At 39.8% G+C, this 27,999-nt stretch overlaps 1 protein-coding gene across 3 annotated transcripts in view; it reads right to left on the bottom strand.

Annotated features, from left to right (window-relative positions):
* PRKAR2A (protein kinase cAMP-dependent type II regulatory subunit alpha) overlaps nt 1-27,999 on the bottom strand; it is a 118,879-nt gene that overhangs the window by 36,065 nt on the left and 54,815 nt on the right. For 2 of the 3 annotated variants that reach the window (XM_021686932.2, XM_044921687.1), the window contains exons 2-4: nt 15,470-15,505; nt 3,553-3,605; nt 805-888 (exon numbers count right to left, since the gene is read on the bottom strand). In XM_021686932.2, coding sequence (XP_021542607.1) covers nt 805-888; nt 3,553-3,605; nt 15,470-15,505 — 173 coding nt within the window. The remainder of the gene's footprint in view (nt 1-804; nt 889-3,552; nt 3,606-15,469; nt 15,506-27,999) is intronic. The other variant, XM_044921689.1, reaches the window with a different exon arrangement.

Below are 27,999 nucleotides of genomic sequence, written 5' to 3'. Positions count from 1 at the left end.
AATAAAACTGACTAAAGTTCTGGCTATTCTTATAACCACACAGCTACCAAACAGACTGGTTTATTGATACCAGGGATGGTTGTGAGGATGTCATTAAAAGACTTATTTGCAGGAGCTGGGTAGTAGGGGAATTCTAATCCCATCCTTCTTGTCTCCGCACATTCTAGGATTCTCCGCCCAGTACCTCAGCCACTTATGCAGCTTCAGCGTGTGGTTCTCAAAGAAGAGAAGTAATGCAATTTGAAGATTCTCTGTCCTCATGAGGTAGCCCCTGCTCTCTATCTCCACCAAGGGAGGGAGGACAGGTCCAAGCATAGATCCTATACCAGAGCCCTGCTGACACACACCACTCCCCATGTCTGAGATCTTTGCTGAGAAGTAATCACAAGAGATGCCCCACATCTAAGGCTTGAGAAGTCACACACCTCCAGTGGGTTAACTGCTACCAGAGAAGAGAACTCCATAACTTGCATCTTTGGAGAAATTACTCTGCAGCATAAATTCAGACCCTCCAAACTAAGCCACGGTCATGCAAACCTGAACATTTCCTTTTAACATGACCGAATTGCATGGTCCTCAAATGGTATTTTCTTGGAGGAAGTACCAAAGCAATTCAGAGAAATACTAGAAGTCATCTGAAAAGCTCATTATGAGTTATGATGGGCAACACAATGCAAACATTTGTAAGTAAGATGAATCTAAAGTTTTATGCCTTATATGGCTTAGGCTAAGACGACAAAAACTGTTTAAATGACAAATAGGAGAAAAGCTGAAAGACAAAAATATTTTTAAAACCAATGTTACCTGATCAAGATTTTTGAAAAGGAGAATATCTTTGCAAGCTTCCTGAAGTCTGCATCTCTGTTGATCAGTTTTAGGATGAATCACCTGCCAATCCAAATGAAAGCAGGGAAATATTTTTATTCCATTTTAAAATTTGACTTTACTTACAGATTGGTAACTTTCTTTCTCCTAAAAAATGGGGACAATTAAGAGCATGTTTACTCTTGACTTTCGTTCTATACAAATACCAAGCAGTGCCCTGACTATGGAGGGGCACTGTGATGGGGGCAGAGCACTCACCCTGGGGCCACTAACTGACTGTGTGACTGGCAGCAAGTCAGCTACCCCTGGGAGCCTCAGCATCCTCATTCGTAAAGAGAGGGCTATCGATTTGTTCATTCAACAGATACGAAGCATCTACTAGGTGCCAGGCACTATTCTACCTCTGGGGACACGGGAAACGCACAGGTCAAAACACCTGCTCTCATCCAGTAAATCTGTAAAATATGTTAGAGAGTGACAAGGCTAAGGAGAAAATTAAGGTAGGGAAGGGTAATAAAAAAGTGTGTGTGTGTGGAGTGGGCGGATGAGGCCTCATTGAGAAGGTGACATTTGTGTAAAGATCTCAAGGAAATGAGGATGACCTGAGGGAGTGAGTCATGTGGACATCTCTATGGGAAGAGCACCTCAAGCAGAGGGAACAGTAAGTGAAAAGAAGGCCTTGTGGTAGGTAAAGAGCATGTCTGAGAAAGAACCAGGAGATGGATGTGACTCATGCAGAGCAAGGGTGAAAGATCAGGATGAGACCAAATTGGGGGGTTAGGTGAGGGTGATGACAAATCACAGATGGCATTGTAGGCTACAGAACTACAACTTTTTCCTAGCCATATGGGGGCAATTTGAAGGCTCTGATTGAGGAATTAAAAAGAATTAAAAAGATAAAAAATGTTTTTAAAGGCTCACACTGGCTACTGAGTGAAGAACAGCCTTGAGGGAAGCAAGAGTAGAAGCCAAGAAACTACTGTGATTATTCCAGTGCCAGATGGTCGTGGTCAGGACTGGGGTGGTAGCCATGGAGGTGTTGACAAGTAGTAGAGTGCTGGATATGTTTTGAAGACCGAGCCCATCGGATTTGCTGGAAAACTGAATGTAGGTGTGAAAAAAATAAGAGCAGCTGAGGGGTGACCCTCAAGTTTTGGACCTGAGCCCTTGGAAGGATGGAGCTGCCATGAACTGAGCTGGGGAAGACTGTGGGTGGAGAAGAATGTTTAAAGGGAAATAATGTGAGTTGCCTATTGAAATCTAAATGGAGATGGCAAGTAAACAGCAGCTGTACATGCTGGAGTCCAAACAACAGTTTAGTAGTAGTGGTGGTGGAATCTACTAAATTAGAGTTGTCAGAAGGATTAAATAAGTTAATACATGCGTATTTAAAACAGTACCTGGTATTTAGTAGGTGCTCAAAAACAGTTATTATTACTGATATTAAGTGTTTATTGAACTAAAAAAAATAATTAGTGCTTAGTATTAATCTGATGAGAAATAACATGTCAAAAGTATTAAGTAAAATTTAAATTTGTGATACTAAAAAGTTAGTAAAAAACTGCTTTAATTTTTTTGGTGGGGTAAGGGGTAGAGGGAGGAGGAGAGAAAAAATCCCAAGGAGACTCCACACTGAGCACAGAGCCCAATGCAAGGTTCCATCTCATGACTCTGAGATCATGGTCTGAGCTGAAATCAAGAGTCAGATGCTTAACTGACTGAGCCACCCAGGTGCCCCTCCCAAAAAACTGCTTAATTGCTTTTAACTTTTAAAAGTCATCAGGAATTTTATAATATCCAGAATAAATTTTTTAAATTTACATATCTATTATATTCACACAATGGTAGCATTTTATTATTAGAATACTTCAGAAATCTTTCATGGGCTGCTCATTTTAAGGCATACTTGAAAGATCATTAAAGCTTCTTTTACAACATCAATCTTTTAAAAATGGTGGTTTAGATATGCTTTTATAAAAATAATTTGGTAACTGTACAAAAGTTTAAAAATCTGAGTTTTTAAGAAAAGACCAAAAGAGAACCGTAGTCCTGCCACAACTACTGTTAACATCTGGGATATATCCTTCCAGAAATAATTATTTGTACTAATAAATACTAGACGGATGGCTAAAGATATATATGTGTGTGTGTGTGTGTGTGTGTATTTTAAAGTTTATTTACTTTTTAAAGTAATCTCTACACCCAACAGGGGGCTCGAACTCACGACCCCAAGGTTAAGTGTTACTTGCTCTTCCAACTAAGTCAGCCAGACGCCCCAGATAAATATATTTTTTAATTATTTTTTATTTTAGAAAATGGCTGCAGATTCTCTTGATTTGAATGTACCATAACTTAGCCCCTGGTAATCCCCTATTCTGGGGGCACTGTTCGCATTTTTTACTATGACAACACTGCAATGATCTCTGTTTATACATCCTCAGGAAGGATCCAGCTGCTTGTTAGGGATGAATTCTCCGTCAGGTAACTGCTGAGTCAGTTGGCTTGACTATGTTTAAGGCTTTGACAGCTACAGCTAGGCACCCCATCTTACCATAACCTCAACCAGTCCTGCTTTCATTCTTCTTAATGTTTATCTGGTAGATAAAAGAAAACAGCACCTTGTTGAGATTTTAATTTGTATTTATTTTAATTACCAGCATGATGTAGAGGAGGGGAGTGAGTGGGGAATAAAGCAATTCTACCTAAGGCCTTCGCAGCCGTTCTTACCCTTGGATCAGTATCTTCCTCTTCCTCATCAGGGTTATAGGTCTCAGCACAGACTAAATTTGGAGAGAAAAACATAAAGAGAAAAGTGAATAAAACAGATGTGTACTTTTACTAAAAAATAGGAAGTGAATACAGTTTCCTGTTATTCACTGTTTTCTAAAGCTATAATGATTTTTAAAGCCCTTTCATCAATTAATAAATATATTAAGTACCTATTCATGCCAGGAATGCTATTAGGTGCTAAAATGCCAGCTTTCTAGGGATTGGTAGTCCCAAAAAGGAGAGAGTTGGTAAAATATATCATAGAGTAAATCCCACGGTAGTGGCAAGGACAAGCAAGGAGGTGCTGTCTCTGCTGAATATATATATATTTTAATTTATTTGACAGAGAGAGACACAGCAAGAGAGGGAACATAAGCAGGGGGAGTGGGAGAGGGAGAAGCAGGCTTCTTGCTGAGATGCGGGGCTCGATCCCAGGACCCCGGGATCATGACCTGAGCCAAAGGCAGACGCTTAATGACTGAGCCACGCAGGCGCCCCTCTGCTGAATATTTTTTAAACAGGGGTGGAAAATCAGAGAGTACAACATATGCAATATAAACACATGGACATGGATATGGAATAATTATGAAAAGAATCAATTAAAATTGCTCAACATCATTCTGTACATGTATGACTTAAAAATAAGAACAAATGTTAAACAAAATGAATACTATATATCAGTCTTTGTTCTGGGTACAATATTATATAAATCTAAAACCAACTTGATTTTCTTGGTAGGTAGCCTGTGTTTGTTGTGCTGGCTGCCTGCAGGACTTGTCTCTGTTGCAATTCAAAGATTCAGAAAATATTCACTGAACATTTGTTTATAATAGCAAAATATCAGAAATGATAGAACTACCCAAAAAATATGACATAACTAACTATTTGAATAATATGCTATAAGAAAGAATGAGGAAGATCTCCACGGGCTAAAAGTGAGTTCTAGGGAAAAAGAGCAAGGTGAAGAATATAGGTAGTATGCTATCCCTTCCATAAGAAAGGACTTCTATGAGAAAAAAGGAGAGCTAAGAAGAGGGGAAAATAAATATAAAAATATGAATATATACACAAAAGTTTTGTTTTGTTTTGTTTTTTACCTATTTATTTTTCCAAAGGGAAACGAGAAGGATAAACCAGGAAGTCAGCAGGCAAGGAATGCAAATGGTTTCTGACCCTATATTCAATGCATTTGTGTGATGGCTAACAACTAGGGGACACACATACATACTGCTCTCAATTTAACTCCTGGTTTCTTAGACACATTTACTCACTGAAGCCTTGGTCTAGCTGCATGCCAGCTTCCCTTTCCATTGACTCTCTGAACTCACGGAATACCTGAGAAATGGTATGTCACGTAGACATGAGCCCCTTCCTGCCTAGCCTACAGTACTCTAGTGTGGGCCACACCTCCTGTACCATAATGCCATCAATACTCTGCCTGTCCAACAGGGATCCAGTATCCTTACACAGAGAAAAATTAGGGAGAAGGGAGTTCAGAGGACAAATGCCATTCTACTCCCTAAAACAGCATCAGGTGATGTTCTGCAGGAAGGTCCGCCTAGTCCCTGGCTGGTACAGGCTTTGGGTAGCTGAGCCAGGGAAGTGACAACAGGATGTAGATAATGACTCACTAACTTTCTCCAAGTCATTCCTGATTCCACAAGAGGAGGTCAGCTACATTTATTTCAGATCTGTCCTAAAGATTAAAACACACACCTTCCGGGGCGCCTGGGTGGCTCAGTTGGTTAAGCGACTGCCTTCCGCTCAGGTCATGATCCTGGAGTCCCGCATCAGGCTCCCTGCTCAGCAGGGAGTCTGCTTCTCCCTCTGACCCTCCCCCCGCTCATGTGCTCTCTCTCATTCTCTCTCAAATAAATAAATAAAATCTTTAAAAAATAAAAATAAAAAAATAAAACACACACCTTCCTCCCTGCTCAGCGGGGAGCCTGCTTCTCCCTCTCCCTCTGCTGCTCCCCCTGCATGTTCTCTCTCTCTCTCTGAGGAATGAGGAAGGAATGAGGAAGCCGCAGTGAGGGCAGACACTGTTAAACTGCAAGCTTCTTGGTTCTCTGAGCTCTTCATTAACGTTGTCATTAGCAGCCCAGGTTTCTTCCTGTTTTTCTTTCTTTTTTATTAATGTATAATGTATTATCTGTTTCAGGGGTACAGGTCTGTGATTCATCAGTCTTACACAATTCACAGCACTCACCATAGTACTTACCCTCCCAATGTGCATCACCCAGCCACCCCATCCCTCCCACCCCCTCCACTCCAGCAACCCTCAGTTTGTTTCCTGAGATTAAGAGTCTCTTATGCTTTGTCTCCCTCTCTGGTTTCGTCTTGTTTCATTTTTCCCTCCCTTCCCCTATGATCCTCTGTCTTGTTTCTCAAATTCCACGTATCAGTGAGGTCATATGATACTTGTCTTTCTCTGACTTATTTTGCAGCCCAGGTTTTTAAACCAGAAATTTGTGACTCATCATGACTTTCTTCATTCACCTCTTATCCAATGAATACATCAAATTCTACTTCAGAAATGTCTTCTTAGAAAAATGCATTTAAAAACCCTCACTTTGGAGACAGATGGGTACATGAGTATTATTATACTAACTTTCTCTACTTCTGCATATGTATGAAAATTTTCATTTAAAAAGTTTAAAATAATAAGCCTGCAGGGTTGAGACTGACAGGATTTTACTGATAATGACACAGTCTTGGCTAGCCTATTTCCAGGCTTGCTTTTCCTTTGATTTTGAAGGAAAGTACTTTAGTGACTTGGCTTGTTTTATATTTTTATTTTTTAAAAAAGACTCAAAGGTCTTTCTTTAAAAAAGATGTTATTTATTTTGAGAGAGAAAGAGCATGCACATGTGTGCCTGAGCAAGTGGGGGTGTGTGGGGGGGGGAGAATCTGAAGCAGACTCCACACTGAGCACTGAACCCAACTCGGGCTCGATCTCACGACCCTGAGATCATGACCTGAGCCGAAATCAAGAGTCATGTGCTTAACCGACTGAGCCACCCAGGTGTCCCTCATTTTTATATTTTTAGACATTAACATAACTGAGGCAGGAGATGTTACAGTCTTTAAGTCTTAAGGTATAGCACTGTGATTTAAACAAAAGTAGTTAGTTCCAGTAAAATTATTATTAATGTTTCTATTTGTGGAAAAGCATTATTTTATTTTTCAAAACTGCTTTTGAATTTTTTCCCTTTTCTTTTGAACTCCAGACTCACCTCCCTTTGCCTCTTCCCTCTGTTTCCACCCAACCTCTCTACTTTTTCCTGGTCTTGACCCCAAATCACTTTTCTCATCTTTCATATAAAAATCCATTTTTAAGTGTCTATGTGATTGTTGCCCCAGAGTCTGTGTGATCCCCTATGAAGCCTCAAGAACAACACTAAGTGTCATGAGACGCTTAAGACCTACTGAAAATGAAGACTGAAAGAGTAGCACAATCCCTTGTTCCAGGGAACCTGTTTTGCCACAGTTGTCCAGCAGATGTCACTGGTCAGCAACATGAAACTATACAAAGGGACAAGAGACCATCCAGCACAATTTCTTCTTCTAAATTTTAAATGATGCTTCTGTCATCCAGAAATGTGAATCATTTTTTTAAAGATTTTATTTTTAAGTGATTTCTACACCGAACGTCGGGCTCAAACTCACAACCCTGAGATCACGAGTTGCCCACCCCACTGACTGAGCCAGCCAGGCACCCCCGGAAATGTAAATCATTAAAATGTGCTGGTTAGAGGGCGCCTGGGTGGCTCAGTTGGTTAAGCGACTGCCTTCAGCTCAGGTCATGATCCTGGAGTCCCGGGATCGAGTCCCGGGATCGAGTCCCGCATCGGGCTCCCTGCTCGGCGGGGAGTCTGCTTCTCCCTCTCCCACTCCCCGTTTGTGTTCCCTCTCTCGCTGTGTCTTTCTCTGTCAAATAAATAAATAAAATCTTTAAAAAAAAAAAAATGTGCTGGTTAGAGAAAACTCTTTCTTTCTTTTTTTTTTTTTTTAAAGATTTTATTTATTTGACAGAGAGAGGCACAGCGAGAGAGGGAACGCAAGCAGGGGGAGTGGGAGAGGGAGAAGCAGGCTTCACGCGGAGCAGGAAGCCCGATGCGGGGGCTTGATCCCGGGACCCTGGGATCATGACCTGAGCCGAAGGCAGACGCTTAACGACTGAGCCACCCAGGCGCCCAGAGAAAAAACTTTCATTTCTACAAAGAAATGAGCACAGATCCTGGTCACAGCCTGAGGCTCTATGCTCTCCTGCCAGCTCCCACGAAAAGTTGACTCAGGGTGTGTGTATTAGTCAACTTGGGCTGCCATAACAAAATATCAGGCTGGGTGGCCTGAAGAATAGAAATCTATTTTCTCACAGTTCTGGAGGATGGAAGTTCAAGGTCAAGATAATGGCACCATTTTGTTTCTCATGGGACCCTCTTCACTTGACTCACAGGTAGCTGCTCTCTGTGTCCTCACATGGCCCTCTGTCTCTGTGGTGCATTCCCCGTGTCTCTTCCTCTTCTTATAAGGAAATCAGTCCTATTGGATTAGGGCTCCACCCTTATAACCTCATCTAACCTTAACTGCCTGTTTTTTTAAAGGCCCTTTCTCCAAATACAGTCATATTGGGGTTAGGCCTCACATAGGAATTTGAAGGGGACACAATTCAGTATGTAACACTGGGTTTCTAAATTATTTCCAGTAATGCTTGGTAATATTTCACCTGAAGATAGCTATTGGTGGAAAAAAAACTGAATATTGTGAAAGGATAGCAAGATAAAAATCAGTATTTCAGTCCATTATAAACATGTAAGCCTTAAAAGGCAGGGACACCTGGGGAAGGAAGAGCACCTATCATGCAGACATGAGTGACCACCATGGCACCAGACTCTACTGACTGGTCAGTCATCACCAGAGTCAGATACTCCCTGCCCAAATGTGGCATGATGTCAACACACAAATTTCTGATTAAAATGCTTTGAAGCTTCAACACGTATTTAATAAAAGAAAGGGTTTTCTGGGGATGAAGTTTCTTAATTAACAAATCAGACTAACATTTCAAACTCAAAGGCAGTTAATACTACTTTAGGACTATTTCAAGAAAGCTGCCTTTAAAGAATTTATGAACTCTCGTCATCTAATGAGTTTGTCACATGTAATAGGACTGTTCTGCTAGAACTTAAACTTGGACGGCACAGCTTTTCAATTCCTTGCTTTGCAATGGAGAGCGAACATCAAGGAGGGGAAGAGCTCATCTCTGAAGCTACTACATGCACTGGTGTCTGAGCTTGGATCCACCCACCACTCATTCACTATTTCTCTATGTCCCAGATCCTTGTCTCTTCAGGGGTAAGAGGGCATAATGATACTAAAATCATGTAAAAGGTTAACAATAGGAGGAGACATTTATAACACTGGGCTGCAGGGCACCTCGGTGGCTCAGTCAGTTAAGTACCTGACTCTTGATTTCAGCTCAGGTCATGATCTCAGGGTTGTGAGATCAAGCCCCACATCAGGCTCCACTCAGTGGGGAGTCTGCTTGAGATTCTCCCTCTCCCTCTGCCCCCACTCAAATAAATAAATATATATGTATGTATAAGATTTTATTTATTCATTTGAGAAAGAGAATGCACATGCACGAGCAGGGAGAGGGGCAAAGGGCAGAGGGAGAAGCAGACTCCCCACTGAGCAGGGAGCCAGACATGGGGCTTGATCCCAGGACCCCGGAATCACGACCTGAGCCGAAGGCAGACGCTTAACAACTGAGCCACCCAGGTGCCCCAATAAATAAATCTTAAAAAAAAAAAAATTAAAACACAGGGCTGGGCTCACAGGAGATACTCAACAACTGCTAGCTCTTTTATGCTGCTTCATGTTCCAGACTATGATTCAGTCAGACATGCTGAGTTGTTGTTGAAGTCTCTGACACAGCACATGTCCTCACACAGCTAGTTATTGCTGAAATCCTTGGATCACGTAAGGAACACCATTCCCTACCTCTCTTTCCAATCTTATCTCCTCACCCACAGCCAGAGCAGCCAGATCCAGTTCATCCCCTTTCGAGTCTTAAGACATTCTTTCACCTAGAATGCATTCTTCTTGGTACTAGCCAAACAGTAACCATGTTTTACAAATTCCAGTGTAATTTCTGCCTCCCTCAAAGAAATGTCTCTTGATTTTTTTCTGCCCACAGTAATTTCTCCTCCTGATTTCTGATCCCTTCCTTTCTTCCTTTCTTCTATCCATCCATCCCTATTTACTGACATTGTTCTAAGTGTTAATATATGCATCAATGAACAAAACAGATGACACTTCTCTGTCTGATTGGAGCTTACACTCCAGCATACGGAACTAGATAATAAATAGGACAAATAGCAGGGGGAGAGAGTGGGAGAGAGACAGTAAGGAGAAAATAAAGTGAGGGAGATAGGGTGTGTGTGTGTGTGTGTGTGTGTGTGTGTGTGTGTGCGTGCGTGCGTGCGTGTGTGTGTGTGTGTGTGTGTGTGTGTGTTGGGTCTTACTGAAGACCTAACTGAGAAGGTGTCTTTCAAATGAAGGCCTGAAGGATGTGAATAAGCAATCCACAAAGATAGTTTTGATAAGATATGGGAGCAAAAGTCTGATTAGACTGGACTCAAGAGAGAATAGAAGAGAAACTTAAACACAACAATTGTGGTGGACAACTCCTTCAAGGAATTTGCTATAAAGATATGGAGGGAAAAAAGGGTGGTGGCTGTAGAGGGAAGAGTGGTTTAAAAAAGCTTTATTTTATTTTTTAAGAACTGGAAGTCAATGCTGTGTTTCTCCTCTGAGAAGAATAATCCCACTGAAAGATAAAGAGTATGCAGGATAAAGAGGAGGTAACTGAGGGAAGGATGAAGGGATGAACTAGTGTACAGGTGGACACTGGACTCATAGGCAGGTAAGGAAGGATAGATGTGGTGGGAGCCTATGGAAGCTATCTTCTGTTGCTTCCGTTTTCTTCGTTAAGAACAAAATCATCTGCCAGGCATGAAGATTAAGGAGGAGGTGCAGGTTTTGGGAGAAAGAAGGTACGAAAGGCTTATCTGGGAGAACAGGGGAGCGAAAGTACAGAGACACAGTGTGACTGCTGGCATCCAGAGCCTACTGGTGAATGATCAGGTACTGGAAGTAAGATCAGTCAACAGGGCTGTGTATTTTCCTTCAATCAAGTACTGCTGTGGTACAGAATCAGAATAAGTGGACAGCTGGGCTTAAACAGAATATAGTTTAGCCAAGCAAGTAAAAATGAAAAAGGAAATTGAGGGTATGTGCCACAGAACGGTTATAATCGCTGATCAAGGAATTTGAGGTTAGTAAAAGGTGAAGCGAAGAACAAAAAGGAAGATCAAGTTGTCAGGGTTGGAGCAGGACAGCAAAAGAGCCCAGACAATAGCAGGTGGTGGGAGATTAGGATCACTGATTGAGTATGAAGAACTGTAATGCTTGGGGTGCCTGGGTGGCTCAGCTGGTTAAGCATCTGACTCTTGATTTCGGCTCAGGTCATGATCTCGGGAGTCATGAGATCAAGCCCTGCATCAGCTTAAGATTCTCTTTCTCTCTCCCTTTGCCCCATCCCTAAAAAAAAAAAAAGAGTTGTAATATTTGTCATTCCAGAGTATGACCAGGGGGAGGAGTAGCTAAAGTAGGGTGGAAGACAAGAGGTCAAGGAATGGAAGGGCAAGACATTGAAAGAATCATCTATATGGAAATCAGAAGAAAACAGCCCAGGCACTTTTAGATAACTAAAACAAGGAGGGGAAATGGCTGATAGAATATAATAATGTGAGGTTTGAAGGTGAGGGTTATAGGGAGGAGGTAGAGAGAATAGTCTGAAAGCACTAAGGAGTATAAAAACATTTACCCATCTCCCGTCCGTGTTACAAGAAAGGTGGAAGAGAAGAATCACCATTTGAGAAGACTGCAGGGCAAGCCAACCTTCAGCTAGATCCAGAAGATGAAAGGCTGGAGAGGGAAGAGTGTACAGGCTGAGAATTTAGGAGATTTAGATGAAAACTGACCAAGAGGTCCAGAGGATATAAGAAAGGATCCTTAGAGACAAGAAGGGTAGTACTTAGGACCCATGCTACCTTTGGACACATTATCACCTTGACTGTTCCAAGTGACTTGACTTCTGCTTTGTCCTCAGTTTCTGCATCTGTACAGTGGGGGTAATCATGGCATGTACCTCATAGTGTTAATGTGAGGATTATGTTCAATGACACAAGGGAGGCATTTAGAGAGACCTTAAAATTGTGCACCTAGCACATAGTCTGGATTAAAAAAAAACATTAGCTATTCCTACAAGCTATTTTCTCTCCTGCATAATCATTTTGGATTCTTTTAAGAATCTTTTAACTTAACATTTGAATAATATTAAAAAGTTTAAAATCTTCAATAAGATTGTTAAATCTAAGGAGGAGGGATAATACCATGTACTTGTCTGAGTTCTCCACAGAGTTCAAGGCCTGAACAACACTGACAGAAAGCTTAAGCAGCAATTCATGAACACCATCCGTGACCTCTGGAGGAGACGTCACTGTACGCTCCATTTCCCAGATCTGTCCTACAGATGTCAAGAGATATTACTAATCATTTAGGAAAAGGGGGTATAGGGCAAGGATGAACAAAAATGGAAGATAATAGCTCATGGATCTCGTACCAACCTTTAATCCCCACTCTATTTCTTCTCTATAATGTCTCTCTACACGTAAGAACATATTTTTTTCAATCTCCTTTCAACAGACTTTGGTGTACAACCTTACCAAAGGCTTTCTGAAACACAAATGAGCAGATTTTCTCAAAGAAGAGGACTGAGAGATAGAAAAGGGATTCCTAGGGCGCCTGGGTGGCTCAGTTGTTAAGCATCTGCCTTCGGCTCAGGTCATGATCCCAGGGTCCTGGGATCGAGCCCCACATCGGGCTCCCTGCTCGGCGGGAAGCCTGCTTCTCCCTCTCCCTCTGCTTGTGTTCTCTCTCTTGCTGTGTCTCTCTCTGTCAAATAAATAAATAAAATCTTTAAAAAAAAAAAAAGAGGGGCGCCTGGGTGGCTCAGTTGGTTAAGCGACTGCCTTCGGCTCAGGTCATGATCCTGGAGTTCCGGGATCGAGTCCCACATCGGGCTCTCTGCTCAGCAGGGAGTCTGCTTCTCCCTCTGACCCGCCTCCCTCTCATGCTCTCTGTCTCTCATTCTCTGTCTCGCAAATAAATAAAATCTTAAAAAAAAAAAAAAAAAAGAAAAAAAGAAAAGGGATTCCTAGTCTCACTACAATTTAAAATCAAGAAACCTTTCCAGAATGAGGGGATATGAAAGAATGATGTGATACATATAGCTCACATCGCAGTTTGAAGCACATTAACATTCCCACTGTACAATCAAATAAACTCTAGACATATCCAAAAGTCAAACATTTTAATTATAAGGAAACTTCTAGAAAATATATTTATCAGCTCTATAAAAAAAGGTGGACCTTCTCAGCTTAAGAGCAATTATTTAAAAATGTATATATATAGGGGCTCCTGGGTGGCTCAGTCGTTAAGCGTCTGCCTTCAGCTCAGGTCATGATCTCAGGGTCCTGGGATCGAGCCCCACATCAGGCTCCCTGCTCGGCGGGAAGCCTGCTTCTCCCTCTCCCACTCCCTCTGCTTGTGTTCCCTCTCTCGCTGTGCCTCTCTCTGTCAAATAAATAAATAAAATCTTTAAAAAAAATGTATATATATATATATTCAATTAATATTTAGTGAGTGCTTGCTATGTGCCAGGCAGTGTTCATGGAACCAGTCATATGTTAAAAGTTTTGAGTCAACAACAAAAAAAAAATAGCAAAACTAAAATAAGTAGCACAACCAACTAGGAAAATTTTGCATTAAAAATTTCAAAAGGTTGGGCACCTGGGTGGCTCAGTCGGCTGAACTCTTGGTTTCAGCTCAGGTCCTCATCTCAGGGTCGTGAGATTAAGCCCCGTGTCTGGCTCCATACTCAGCACAGAGTCTGCTTGCGATTCTCTACCTTCTCCCTCTACCTTTGTCCCTCCACCTGCTCATGTTCTCTCTCTCTCTCAAATAAATAAATCTTTTTTAAAATTTTCAAAAGTTTAAAAATCATGATAGAAATTTACTCAAACTTTAAAAAAAAGAAATTTACTCAAACTTATAAAAAAATAATCTGGATCATAATAGAGAAAAATATTGCCAAACTATTCCCGTTAAGAAAATAAAAATAGATTTCTCATATTTGGAAAATATTCATTTTTGTTAATAATCAAAGGAGTGCCAAATAAAACAATCTGAAGTACTATTTTACATCTAAATTAAAGTAATAGGCACCATCTATGTTAGTGAGATGGTGATGGAAGAGAAGCCTTTGTAGGGTGCCTTTCTCCCTGTAGCCTATTCTGTAGACTGCCTCTGGAAAGCAATATACAGAAAAAAATTCAGGCAATGCTCAGTCTCTGACCAGAGAATGCTACCCAGCACTATAACTGAGTAAATAGTTTTAGTGGCTCAACAATGTATGCAAGTAGTTAATACAGTATAATTTAGAATACCAGAAATAATAATAATAATATGAAAAGTAGTTTTACAAAAAGACATTTTTCCAAAGTAGACATCCAGATGGCCAACAGACACATGAAAAGATGCTCAACATCACTTATCATCAGGGAAATGCAAATCAAAACTACAATGAGATACCACCTTGCACCTGTCAGAATGGCTAAACTCAACAACACAAGAAACAGCAGGTGTTGGCAAGGATTCGGAGAAAGGGGAACCCTTTTGCATTGTTGGTGGGAATGCAAACTGGTACAGCCACTCTGGAAAACAGTATGAAAGTTCCTCAAAAAGTTAAAAATAGAACTACCCTATAATCCAGCTATAAATACTAATAGGTATTTACCCAAAGAATACAAGAATGCTAATTCAAAGGGATACATACACTCTGATATTTATAGCAGTATTATCTACAATAGCCAAATCATGGAAACAGCCCAAGTGTCCATCGACTCATGAGTGGATAAAGAAAATGTGGTGTGTGTGTGTGTGTGTGTGTGTGTGTGTAATGGACTACTACCAGCCATAAAAAGAATGAAATCTTGACATTTGCAATGACATGGACAGAGCTATAGAATATAATGCTAAGTGAAATAAGCCAGTCAGAGAAAGACAAATACCACATGATTTCACTCATATGTGGAATTTAAGAAACAAAACAAATGAGCAAAGGGGGGGAAGAGAGTGAGAGGCAAACTAAGAAACAGACTCTTAACTACAGAGAAGACAATGATGGTTACCAGAGGGGAGGTGTGTGTGGGGATGGGTTAAACAGGTGATGGGGATTAAGGAGTGCACTTATTGTGAAGAGCACCGGGTGATGTATGGAAGCGTTGGAAAAAAAAAAAAAGGTAGTTTTTAGAAGCCATAATTATAAACATGGGAAAATATTAATGACATAAATGAGACAAATATGTACATATATTCTCAGAACTCAAAATGAAACAGAATGAAGGAATTACAGGTAATTTTTATAATGTTCTGTAATGCTGCTAACTCACCTTTTTATTTAAAAGATCAGTTTATTTTTATTTAAAATAATCCCATCTTAGGGGCGCCTGGGTGGCTCAGTTGGTTAAGCGACTGCCTTCAGCTCAGGTCATGATCCTGGAGTCCCAGGATCGAGTCCCGCATCGGGCTCCCCGCTCGGCAGGGAGTCTGCTTCTCCCTCTGGCCCTCCCCCCTCTCATGTGCTCTCTCTCTCATTCTCTCTCTCAAATAAATAAATAAAATCTTTAAAAAAAAATCCCATCTTAAAACAGCATTTTAGCAGTATGTTACGAAAGAGAATACATACCTGATACTCGCCGATCAAATCTGCCAGGAATTGGAACTGTAAAACAAAGAAGCAAAATTTAGTCACCATTATGTCACATGACCCCATTTTTAACAACAGAACTAAAAGCACCTTAATACCAAATGTTGGGTCAATTCATACTCTTCTTTAATCAGCCACAGATAGTAGTTCAACATGATCACAAACGGCAATATAAGGAAGAACTTACATCTTTGAAAACAAGCTCTTTATAACTTTAAGGTACTCAAGGTGGTAATTTTCTGTTTACATTCATGTTCCATCTAATTTGTATCATATCAAATGAATAAGAAGTCTACTGAAGGGCGCCTGGGTGGCTCAGTTGGTTAAGCGACTGCCTTCGGCTCAGGTCGTGATCCTGGAGTCCCGGGATCGAGTCCCGCATCGGGCTCCCTGCTCGGCAGGGAGCCTGCTTCTCCCTCTGACCCTTCCCCCTCTCATGTGCTCTCTGTCTCTCTCATTCTCTCTGTCTCAAATAAATAAATAAAATCTTTAAAAAAAAAAAAAGAAGTCTACTGAATTTATTGGTAATGTTATGATATTAAATAGTTAATTTTCTTCTTTAATGTTTTTCAAAGATAATCCCAATACTTGCCGATAAGAGCATTTAAATTTCATTTTAAAATACTTTAATGAGCATTACACTAAAATGAAAAAGAAATTAACCATTAAGTTATATTCTCCCTCAGTAGGCCCACAGTCAGTGTATTAATCAGAAAAATGTCTTTAGGGCGCCTGGGTGGCTCAGTCGTTAAGCGTCTGCCTTCGGCTCAGGTCATGATCCTGGGGTCCCGGGATCGAGTCCCACATCGGGCTCCCCGCTCAGCGGGAAGCCTGCTTCTCCCTCTCCCACTCCCCCTGCTTGTGTTCCTGCTCTCGCTGTCTCTCTCTCTGTCAAATAAATAAAATCTTTAAAAAAAAAAAAGAAAAATGTCTTTAGGTTGAAAAAGAATCACATATGCTTTCCCTTTGCTAATCTCTTCTACTTTTCACCTATCGTTCCTTATGTTTGATGATTACCTAAATTCTCACTACTAAACTATATCATATGAATACATGATTTTTTTAAAGATTTTATTTTTTTTAAGTAAACTCCACCCAATGTGGACTTTGAACTCATGACCCCGAGATCAAGAGTCACACGCTCCACTGACTGAACCAGCCAGGCACCCCAAGCTGGGTTTTAACCTTCAGAGCTTAATCTGATTATTTTTATTTAAAAAAATTATGTAAAATATGCCTTCTCCTCCTCCATAAAAAGATAAACTTGAAGATTAGTGAAAAACAAATTGAAGATGGCTCAGAGAGCCAAACTCAACTAATGTGAAGGCTCTGAAACAAAAATAGACCCAGGAAGGAGACAAATGCTCATTCACCATAACAGGACTAGAATTATCTTTTTGCATAGCATGGGGTAAAAGTCATGTTAGCAACAAATAGGCAAAAATTCAAAAGAAAACTGTAGCCATTATTGATAGAACAGTCCCTTACTACTTCCTCAATGAAACTGTGGATATGTCAAAAAAACAAAAACAAAAAACTATGGATCTGTCAAAATTAATCCACCCACCAGCAAACAAAGATGATAAATTCAGTTCAACAAATATAGGTAGGCTACCTAGTAAATGGCATGCACTGTAGTAGACAATTTGGAATACAATGGTAAATAAAACAAAGACGCCTAATTTCATGAAGCTTGCGTTCTAGCTTGAGGGATGTGGGAGTTTCCTTTGATCACTTAAAATACATATTCCTGTCACTCAGGCAGACAGATGAAATGTGTACCAACTTAAATCGACAACCAAGGCCTCATGGAATTTCCATAATTAAAAATCCCACTAAGCGGGCGCCTGGGTGGCTCAGTTGGTTAAGCGACTGCCTTCTGCTCAGGTCATGATCCTGGAGTCCCGGGACCGAGTCCCGCATCGGGCTCCCTGCTCAGCGGGGGGTCTGCTTCTCCCTCTGACCCTCTTCCCTCTTGTGCTGTCTCTCATTCTCTCTCTCAAATAAATAAATAAAATCTTTAAAAAAAAATCCCACTAAGCATTAGTATACAACATAAAATTATAAAACATACAATGAAACAATTTAGCATGGGTGCTATCAGGGGATAGCTCAAACAAAGGGTTAGATATTAAGATTAAGAACTATTATAAAATGAAAACAGAACTTTTGGGGGGGGGTTTATTTATTTATTTGACAGAGAGAGAGACAGCGAGAGAGGGAACACAAGCAGGGGGAGTGGAAAAGGGAGAAGCAGGCTTCCCACTGAGCAGGGAGCACAATATGGGGCTCAATCCCAGGACCTGGGATCATGACCTGAGCCAAGGCAGAGGCTTAATGACTGAGCCACCCAGGCATCCCTAGAACAGAATGTTTAAAACAAAGACATAAAAACAGGACTCAAAAGCATAAATAAAGGAGTAAGATACAACCAAAACAAAACAAAACAGGGAGACTTGAAAAAAATTTGGAACTTCTAAGAAAAAAATAACACATTGAAATTTTTAAAACTATGATGCAAGGCACCCTATCTGGGTATATAAAATCTAAAAATGCTGGAAAAATCATTGTAAAACATCATTACCAACAACTTACTACAATAATATTGATTTAAATGTATAGGTGGAAATCAAAAGGGAAATTAGAAAATATCTTGAGATGAATGAAAACAAAAACACAATACACCAAAACTTACGGGATGTACTGAAAGTAGTGCTAGAGGGAAATTTATAACTATAAATGCCTACTTTTAAAAAGAAGAAAAGTCTCAAATTCATAAGCTAATTGTACACTTTAAGGAAGTATGGAAAAAGGACAAACTAAATCCTAAAGCAGCAGAAATAAGGAAATTCAGAGTGGAGAGAAACTATAAAATAAAGCATAGAAAAAAAATCAGTGAAACTAAAAGTTGGTTCTTTGAAAAGATCAACAAAATCAGCAAACTGTTAGCTAGACTGACTAAGAAAAAAGAAGATTTAAATTACTAAAATTAAAGTGGGGACATTTACAATGGAATACACAGAAATAAAAAGAATTATAAGAGAATACTATGAAAAGCAGTAGGTCAACAAATTGGATAACCTATATGAAACATGAAATAGGGGCGCCTGGGTGGCTTAGTCGTTAAGCTACTGCCTTGGGCTCAGGTCATGATCCCAGGGTCTTGGGATTGAGCCCCGCATCGGGCTCCCCGCTCTGTGGGAGGCCTGCTTCTCCCTCTCCCCCTACTTGTATTCCCTCTCTCTCTCTGTCTCTCTCTGTCAAATAAATAAATAAAATCTTTAAAAAAAAAAACATGAAATAGACAAATTCCTGGAAATACACAAACTTCTAAAACTTGCTCAAGAAGAAATAGAAAAATCTCAACAATCTATAACAAACAGGAGGATTGAACTGGTAATCAAAAATCTCCTAACAAAGAAAAGCCCAGGACAAGATGTCTTCATTGTAAATTCTACTAAACATTTAAAGAATTAACACCAATCCTTCTCATACTCATCCAAAAAGTCAAAGATAAGGGAACACTTCCTAACTCATTTATGAGGTCAGTATTACCCAATAGCAAAGCTAGAGACACTGCAAGGAAAGAAAATATTCATTATGAATACAGACACAAAAATCCTCAAAAAAATACTATCACACAAAACCTGGCAACATATTAAAATGATTATATACCATGACCAAGTGGGATTTATCCCAGGAATCCAAGGGTGGATTAAAATCAGAATATCAAGCAATATACACATTAACAGAACGAAGCAGGGGGAACCACATTATCGTCTCACTGATGCACAACAAATATCTGACAAAACACTCTTTAATGATAAAAAATAAACTGGGAGTGATGCCTGGGTGGCTCAGTCAGTTAAGCTTCTGCCTTCAGCTCAGGTCATGATCCCAGGGTCCTGGGATCGAGTCCCAAATCCAGCTCCTTGAATCCGGCTCCTTGCTCAGCGGGGAGTCTGCTTCTCCCTCTGCCTGCCACTCCCCCTGCTTGTGCTCTCTCTCTGTCAAATAAATAAATAAAATCTTAAAAAAAAAAAAAAGAAAGAAAGAAAATGAGGCGCGCCTGGGTGGCTCAGTCGTTAAGCGTCTGCCTTCAGCTCAGGTCATAATCCCAGGGTCCTGGGATCGAGCCCCGCATCCTGGGAAGCTGCTCCGTGGGAAGCCTGCTTCTCTCTCTCTCACACTCCCCCTGCTTGTGTTCCCTCTCTCGCCTTGTCTCTCTCTGTCAAATAAATAAAATATTAAAAAAAAAAAAAGAAAATGAAAATAAAGTGACAGTATGGCTAAAATTATTTTAAAAAAATAAACTGGGAATTATAAGGGAATTTCCTCAACATGAAAAAGGCACATATGAAAAACCCACAGCTAACACCAACTCAATGGTAAAAGATTGTAAGCTTTCTCTGTAAGATCAGGAACAAGACAGAATGCCTGCTTTTGCCACTTCTACTGAATATATTACTGAAAGTTCTGGCCAGAGCAATTAGGAAAGAAAAAAAACTATAAAAGGCATCCAAATTAGAAAGGAAAAAGTAAAATTATCTGCTTGTAGAATGACATGATCGTCTATGTAGAAAACCTTAAAGAATCCACACAAAAAAGTTAGACTTAATAAGTGAATACAGCAAAGCTGCAGGATATAAAACCAACACCCAAAATTGTATTTCTATACTACTGCAATGAACAATCCAAAAGAAAATATTTTTAAAACTCTATTCACAACACCACCAAAATGAATAAAATATCTAGAAAGGAGGCAAAAGATTTGTACACTGAAAACTACAAAACATTGCTGAAAGAAATTAAGAGACATAAATAAGCCTTTTGCAATGTAAATGTACCCATGTTGCACACTTTATTATTTTTTTAAGATTTTATTTATTTATTTGACAGAAACACAGCAAGAGAGGGAACACAAGCAGGGGGAGTGGGAGAGGGAGAAGCAAGCTTCCCGCGGAGCAGGGAGCCCGATGCGGGGCTCGATCCCAGGACCCCAGGATCATGACCTGAGCCGAAGGCAGACGCTCAGTGACTGAGACACCCAGGCACCCCCCATGTTGCACACTTTAAATATCTTACAATCATATTTGTCAATTATACCTTAATAAAGCTAGAAAAAAAAGACATAAATAAGTGGAAAGCCATCCTATGTTAAAGGACTAAAAGCCGTAATACTGTTAAGATGACAATACTATCTAAAGCAATGTACAGATTCAATGCAATTTCTATTAAAATTCCAACGGTGTTTATTTATTTTTTTATAGGAATGGAAATACCTATCTAAAATTCATGTAGAATCTCAAGGGATCCCAATTAGCCAACTAATCTTGAAAAAGATAAAGTTGGAGGACTCATACTTCCTGATTTCAAGACTTACTACAAAGTCTCAGTAATCAAAACAATATGGTATTGGCATAAGGATAGACATATAGACCAGAACCATGGAATAGAGAACCCAGAAATAAACCCTCACATTTTGGTGAACTGATTTTCAAAAAAACTGCCAAGATCACTCAACGGGGAAAGGACAGTCTTTTCAACAAATGGTGCTCAGAAAAATAAAGCTGGCCTCTTACCTTTTCATCATAAAAATTAACTAAAAATGAATCAAAGACATAAAATTGAGAGCTAAAATGATAAAACTCTTAGATGAAAACACAGAGGAAAATCTTTATGACATTGGATTTAGCAATGATTTCTTGGATATAACACCCAAAGTGTAGGCAAAATAAAAAGAAATAGATAAACTGGACTACATCAAAATGAAAACCTTTTGTGTATCAAAAGACACAACAGAGTAAAATGGCACACCATGGGATGGGAGAAAATATTTGCAAATAATTTATCTGTTACATCCAGAATAAAGAACTCCTACCATTCAACAAAAACAACAAAACCAAGCTGATGAAAAAATGGACAAGCACTTGAATAGACTTTTCTTCAGAGAAGATATACAAATGACCGATAACCACATGAAAAGATATTCAATACTACTAACCAATAAGGAAATGCAGGGGCGCCAGGTGGCTCAGTCAGTTGAGCCTCTGACTCTTGGTTTCAGCTCAGGTCATGATTCCAGGGTCATGTGATCAAGTCCTGCGTAGGGCTCTGCCTTCAGCAAGGAGTTTGCTTGAGATTTTCTCTCTCCTTCTCCCACTGCCCCTCCCCCAGCTTGCACTCTCCCTCTCTTTATAAAAATAAATAAATATTTTTTAAAAATAGGGAAATGCAAATGAAAAACACAATGAGATACCACCTCACACCTTTTAAAGATGGCTACCATTAAAAAAAAAAAAAACCAAGAACAGATAATAAAGGTTGACAAGGATGTGAAGGAACTGGAATCCTTTTGCACTGTTGGTCAGAATATAAAATGGTGCAGCTGCTGTGTAAAACAGTATGGCAGCTCCTCAAAAGATAAAAATTAATTACCATATGATCCAGCAATTCCACTTCTGGGTATATGTCCAAAAAAACTGAAAGCAGGATCTCAAAGAGATATTACAGTACACCCACATACATAGACAAAAGGTGGAAGCAACCTAAGTGTCCACCAATGAATGAAAACATAAACAAAATGTGGTATACAATGGGATATTATTCAGCCTTTAAGAGGAAGGAAATTCTGAAACTTGCTACAATAAGATTTGATGAATGAATCCTGAAAACATTATGCTAAATAAAGTCAGTTACACAAGACAAATACTGTATGATTCCACTTACATGAGGTACTTGGAATAGTCAAATTCATAAATATACAGAGCAGAATGGTGGTTGCTAGGGGTTAGGGGGAGGGGAGAAGGAGGAGTTATTTAATGGGTACAGAGTTTCAGTTTTCCAATATGCAAAGATGTCCAGAGACAGATGGTGGTGACTGTTATGAATGTACTTAATGGCAATGAACTGCAACTTTATTTTTATTTATATTTTAATTTAAATTCAATTAATTAACATATAATGTATTATTGATTTCAGAGGTAGAGTTCAGTGATTTATCAGTCTTACATAATACCCAGTGCTCATTACACCATGTACCCTCCTTAATGTCCATCACCAACTAAGCCACCCCGGCACCCCTATTTATTTACTTTTTAAGTAGGCTCCACACCCAGCATGGGGCCTAATGCAGGGCTTCAACTCATGACCCTGAGATCAAGACCTGAGCTGAGATCAAGAACTGGACACTTAACCAACTGAACCATCCAGGTGCCCCCTAACAAATATTTAAAAAATCAATCTAAATGCAGGGCCTTAAATCAAACATGATAAAACTTTTTTTTTCTTTTTAAGATTTTACCTATTTTTTGACAGAGAGACAGCGAGAGAGGGAACACAAACAGGGGGAGTTGGGAGAGGGAGAAGCAGGCTTCCCGCCAAGCAGGGAGCCCAATATGGGGCTCAATCCCAGGACCCTGAGATCATGACCTGAGCAGAAGGTAGACGCTTAACGACTGAGCCACCCAGGTGCCCCTTCATTTTTTTTCTTTAAAGATTTTACTTATTTATTTGAGAGAGAGACAGAGAGCACATGAGCAGGGGGAGGGGCAGAGGGAGAAGGAGAGAGACAAGCAAACTCCCCGCCAAGCGAGGAGCCCAACATGGGGATCCTGAGATCAAGACCTGAGCTGAAGTCAGATGCTTAATTTGAAAGAGCCACCCAGGCACCCCAAACTTTCATTTTTTTAATTTCATTTTTATTGTTGTCAAATTGTTTTTATATAACCAAAGTAAATAAATGCATGCAGTCTTTTTTTCAATTTTTTTTTTTAAGATTTTATTTATTTATTTGACAGAGAGAGACACAGCGAGAGAGGGCACACAAGCAGGGGGAGTTGGAGAGGGAGAAGCAGGCTTCCCACAGAGCGGGGAGCCCGATGCGAGGCTCGATCCCAGGACCCTGGGATCATGACCTGAGCCGAAGGCAGACGCTTAACGACTGAGCCACCCAGGCGCCCCTAATTTTTTTATTTCTGTGATCTCATTAAAGCATATATATATGTTTACATGTTAAATTTACATAAAACTTACATTGTACATGTATTTTTTAATTTTTTTTAAGATTTAATTTATTTATTTGAGAGAGAGCAAGAGCAGTGGGGAGGGGCAGAGTGAGAGGGAGAGTCTTTTTTTTTTTTTTGAAAGATTTTATTTATTTATTTGTCAGAGAGAGAGAGCACAAGCAGGGTGAGCTGCAGGCAGAGGCAGAGTGAGAAGCAGGCTTCCTGCTGAGCAAGGAGCCCAATGCGGGACTGGATCCCAGGGCCCTGGGATCATGACCTGAGCCGAAGGCAGATGCTTAACCGACTGAGCCACCGAGGTGTCCCGAGAGGGAGAACGAGTCTTAAGCAGACTCCACACTGAGCACAGAGCCTGACTCGTGGCCTGATCCCAGGATCTGGAGATCATGACCTGAACCGAAACCAAGCCACCCAGGCACCCCTGTACATGTATTTTTAAAATATGTTTAGGTTTGGGGGTGCTTAGGTGGTGCAGTCGGTTAAGCGTCCGACTCTAGATTTCAGCTCAAATCATGATCTTGGAGTCCTGGGATAGAGCCCTGGGTGAGGTTCCCCACTCATCCAGGAGTCTGCTTGTCTCCCCCCCTATCCCTCCACCCTCCCTCTGCTCTCGCTCTCTCTCTTAAAAAAAAAAATCTTAAAAAAAAAAAAAAAAAGAATTCCAAGGTTAAAAAAAAAAACAAAAAAACATGTTTCGGTTTGAAGTCAAATAGGAGAAAGTCATGGTTAGTTTGCTTGAAGTAAATTCTATTCTTTTAAGAAATTTTTATTTAATATTTTAACTTGAATATAGTTGACATATAATGTTACATTAGTTTCAGGTTTATAACATAGTGATTCAACTTCTCTATACATTATGCTATGCTCATTAAGTGTAGCTACCATCTGTCACAATACAATGCTATCGCAATATCACTGACTATATTCCCTATGCTGTGCCTTTTATTACTGTGACTTATTTATTTCACAAGTGGAAGCCTATATCTCCCACTCCCACTCCCCTTTACCAATTTGCCCATCTTCCTACCCCCCTTTCCTCTGGCAACCATCAGTTTCTTCTCTGGATTTATAGGTCTGATTCTGTTTTTTGTTTTCATTTCTCCTGTTTTTTAGTTCCATATATGAGTGAAATAATATGGCATTTGTCTTTCTCAGTCTGACTTATTTCACTTAGATAACACCCTCTAGGTCTACCCATGTAGTCACCGATGGCAAGATTTCATCCTTTTTTATGGCCCTGAATAGCCAAAGCAATCTTGAGAAAGAAGAAAAAAGCTGGAGGTATCACAATTCCAGATTTTAAGATATACTACAAAGCTGTAGCATTCAAAACAGTATGGTATTGGCACAAAAAGAGACACACAGATCAATGGAACAGAATAGAGAGCCTATTTGCCCCACTTATATGTTCAATTAATCTATGACAAAGAAGGCGAGAATATATAGTGGTGAAAAGACAGCTTCTCTTCAATAAATGGTGCTGGGAAAACTAGACAGCTACATGCAAAAGAATGAAACTGGACCATTTTCTGACACCATACACAAAAATAAACTCAAAACAGATTAAAGACCTAAATGTGAGACCTGAAACCATAAAAATCCTAGAGGAGAACACAGGCAGTAATTTCTCTGACATCAGCCATGGCAACATTTTTCTAGGTACGTCTCCTGAGGCAAGGGAAACAAAAGGAAAAATAAACTACATCAAAATAAAAAGCTTCTGCACAGCAAAGGAAACCATCAACAAAACAAAAAGGCAACCTACTGAAAGGAGAAGATATTTGCAAATGATGTATCTAATAAGGAGTTAATATCCAAAATATATAAAGAACTTACATAACTCAACACCAAAAAACCCAAGCTGATTAAAAAATGGAAAAGACAGAGGCACCTCACTGGCTCAGTTGGTGGAGTGTGCGACTCTTGATCTCAGAGTTGTTGGTCTGAACCTCACGTTGGGTGCAGAGATAACTTAAAAATAAAATCTTAAAAAAAATGGGAAAGACAATTACCATATGATTTCACTCATATGGGGAATTTAGGAAATAAGACAAATGAACAAAGGAAGAAAGAGACAAACGAAAAAACACTCATATGCAGAGAACAAACTGGTGGTTGCCAGAGGGGAGGCAGGAGGAGGGATGGATGAAATAGGTGAAGGGGATTAAGAGTACACTTAACCGTGATGAGCACTGAGTCATGTATAGAATTGTTGTATTATTATAATGTACACTTGAGAAACTAATATAACACTGTATATTAACTATATTCAAATAAAAAATAAAGTTAAAATAAAAATTTTTTAAATGGGCAGAGGACTTGAATAGACATTTTTCCCAAGAAGACATATGGATGGCCAAGACACATGAAAAGATGCTCAACATCACCAATCATCTGGGAAATGCAAATCAAAGCCACAGTTGGGTATCACCTTGTATTTGTCAGAATGGCTAAAATAAAAAAAGGGCATGCATAGTTTTTAAAGTAAATTAAATAATATATTGAAATTCACTGAATTTATTTCATAATATATTTAACTAAAATTTAAAAATTCAAACTTAAGGGGCACCTGGGTGGGGCACCTGTGTGGCTCAGATGGTTATGCATCTACCTTCGGCTCACGTCATGATCCCAGGGTCCTAGGATCGAGTCCCGCATTGGGCTCCCTGCTCCTTGGGGAGCCTGCTTCTCCCTCTGCCTCTCTCTCTCATGAATATATAAAAATCTTTACAAAAAAGGGGGGGCACTTGGGTGGCTCAGTCGGTTAAGTGTCCGACTCTTGACCTCAGGGTTGTTGAGTTCAAGCCCCACGTTGGGCTCCATGCTACTTAAAAATAAATAAATGCAAACTTAAAATCACTATTTTCATAAATCATGCAAAAAAGACAAAATGATTTTTTAAATTTCTAAAGCATTCTCTGTTACTGTGAAAAAGCTCAAAAGTAAAAAAAGTTGACTTGCAGTGGAAAACGTAATTAAAAACAAGAGTCTTAAGGCCTTTAGCTTGAATGAATGAGTGGATGAACATTCTGTCTGATAAACTTATGTGCAATTTAATTTTAAATTAGTACATGTCTTCTAAGGTTTTACAGGCCCAGAAGAAACAGCTGCTGTTGGAGCAAGATACACTGCCAAGGCATCCAGAGAATGCTACCAACAATTATAGCAGTCAAAGAGACCACCTTATTCTAATTTCACCCCTGTTTACAGAGAGCTCAAAACAGATCTCATCAGACTTTATATGGATCAGACAAAATATTCAACTAGCATAGCAGGTATAAGAAAATCTTCCAACAGAAAACACTGCCAAAAATTTCTCAGATTTTCATTATAAACATATACTGATAGGGGATAAGAAGGCTTAAAATGTAACCTGGTCTGAGAACATGTGCCTCAAAAACATTAACAAATGCCATCTCAGTGGAAACTAAACTTCATGATTCCTGATAAAAGGAACTCCTAAATGCTGATGTGCCCTGAAAATTAAAACATGGTTCTCTTGGAACAGGTAAGATATTATACGTGGTGAATAACATTAAGATCATGCTAGAGAAATCAAAAACCTTTCCAAAAGTCTCTCCTATTTTATTTTATTATTTTTTTAAAGCTTTACTTACTTATTTGAGAGAGAGAGCACGAGTGGGAGGGACAGAGGGAGAGAGAATCTGAAGCAGACTCCATGCTGAGTGCGGAGTCTGACAGGAGGCTCAATCTCACGACCCTGAGATCAGGATCTGAGCCAAAACCAAGAGTTAGTGGCACCACCAACCACCACCCAGGCACCCCAAAAGTCTCTATTTTAAATTCAAACATGTGATCAATAAGATAACAGAATCTTCAATATGAATGTAATAGGACATGGCATAAAAACCCGGAGAACATAATCCAAGCACAACTAAGGCAGGGCAAAATTCAGGAGGACACAACATTCTACAATTGTTGGAAAGGCAAATAGGAGGCACACTGAATTCAAAGCTGGGCTGGTAGGATGTTAGTAGCAGTTGGGCTGGGAGTTGAGTAAGCTTGTGATTTCAGGAAATGAAAGGCGTATGATATGGCATGAGCAATATGAGACAAGAGCACAGAGATGAGGGTGAAGAGGTGAGCAAGGGCCATTTTGGAAGCCATCCTATGGCACAGCAATATTCAGAAGTAATAAGCTGGTTATTTGTATGCACTTTCTTTCTCTTCCAGCTGGGGAAGAGCAGAAAGATATCATTCAATCTATAAATAAGGGTGCTGTCATAGATCCCAAAATCATAAAATGTCAGAGTTTTAAAGTATCTATGAAGTCATCTGGTCTGGCCATGACAAGTAAGGTTCATCTCATGTGGCAACTCTAATTGATGTCACTGGTCCACCTGAATCATCACTGACTCTTTTCTTTCTTTCATTACTTACATCCACTTCATTAACAACTCCATCTGTTTTCCCTCCTATTTTATTCCTTACATCAGTCTACCTTTCTCCAACTCAATTGTTATC

Source organism: Neomonachus schauinslandi, chromosome 1 (genome assembly GCF_002201575.2).
Source record: "Neomonachus schauinslandi chromosome 1, ASM220157v2, whole genome shotgun sequence".
In the NCBI taxonomy this organism is placed as follows: domain Eukaryota; kingdom Metazoa; phylum Chordata; class Mammalia; order Carnivora; family Phocidae; genus Neomonachus; species Neomonachus schauinslandi.
Note: the sequence above shows the minus strand (reverse complement) of the source record. Positions and strands in the feature narration are given on the sequence as shown.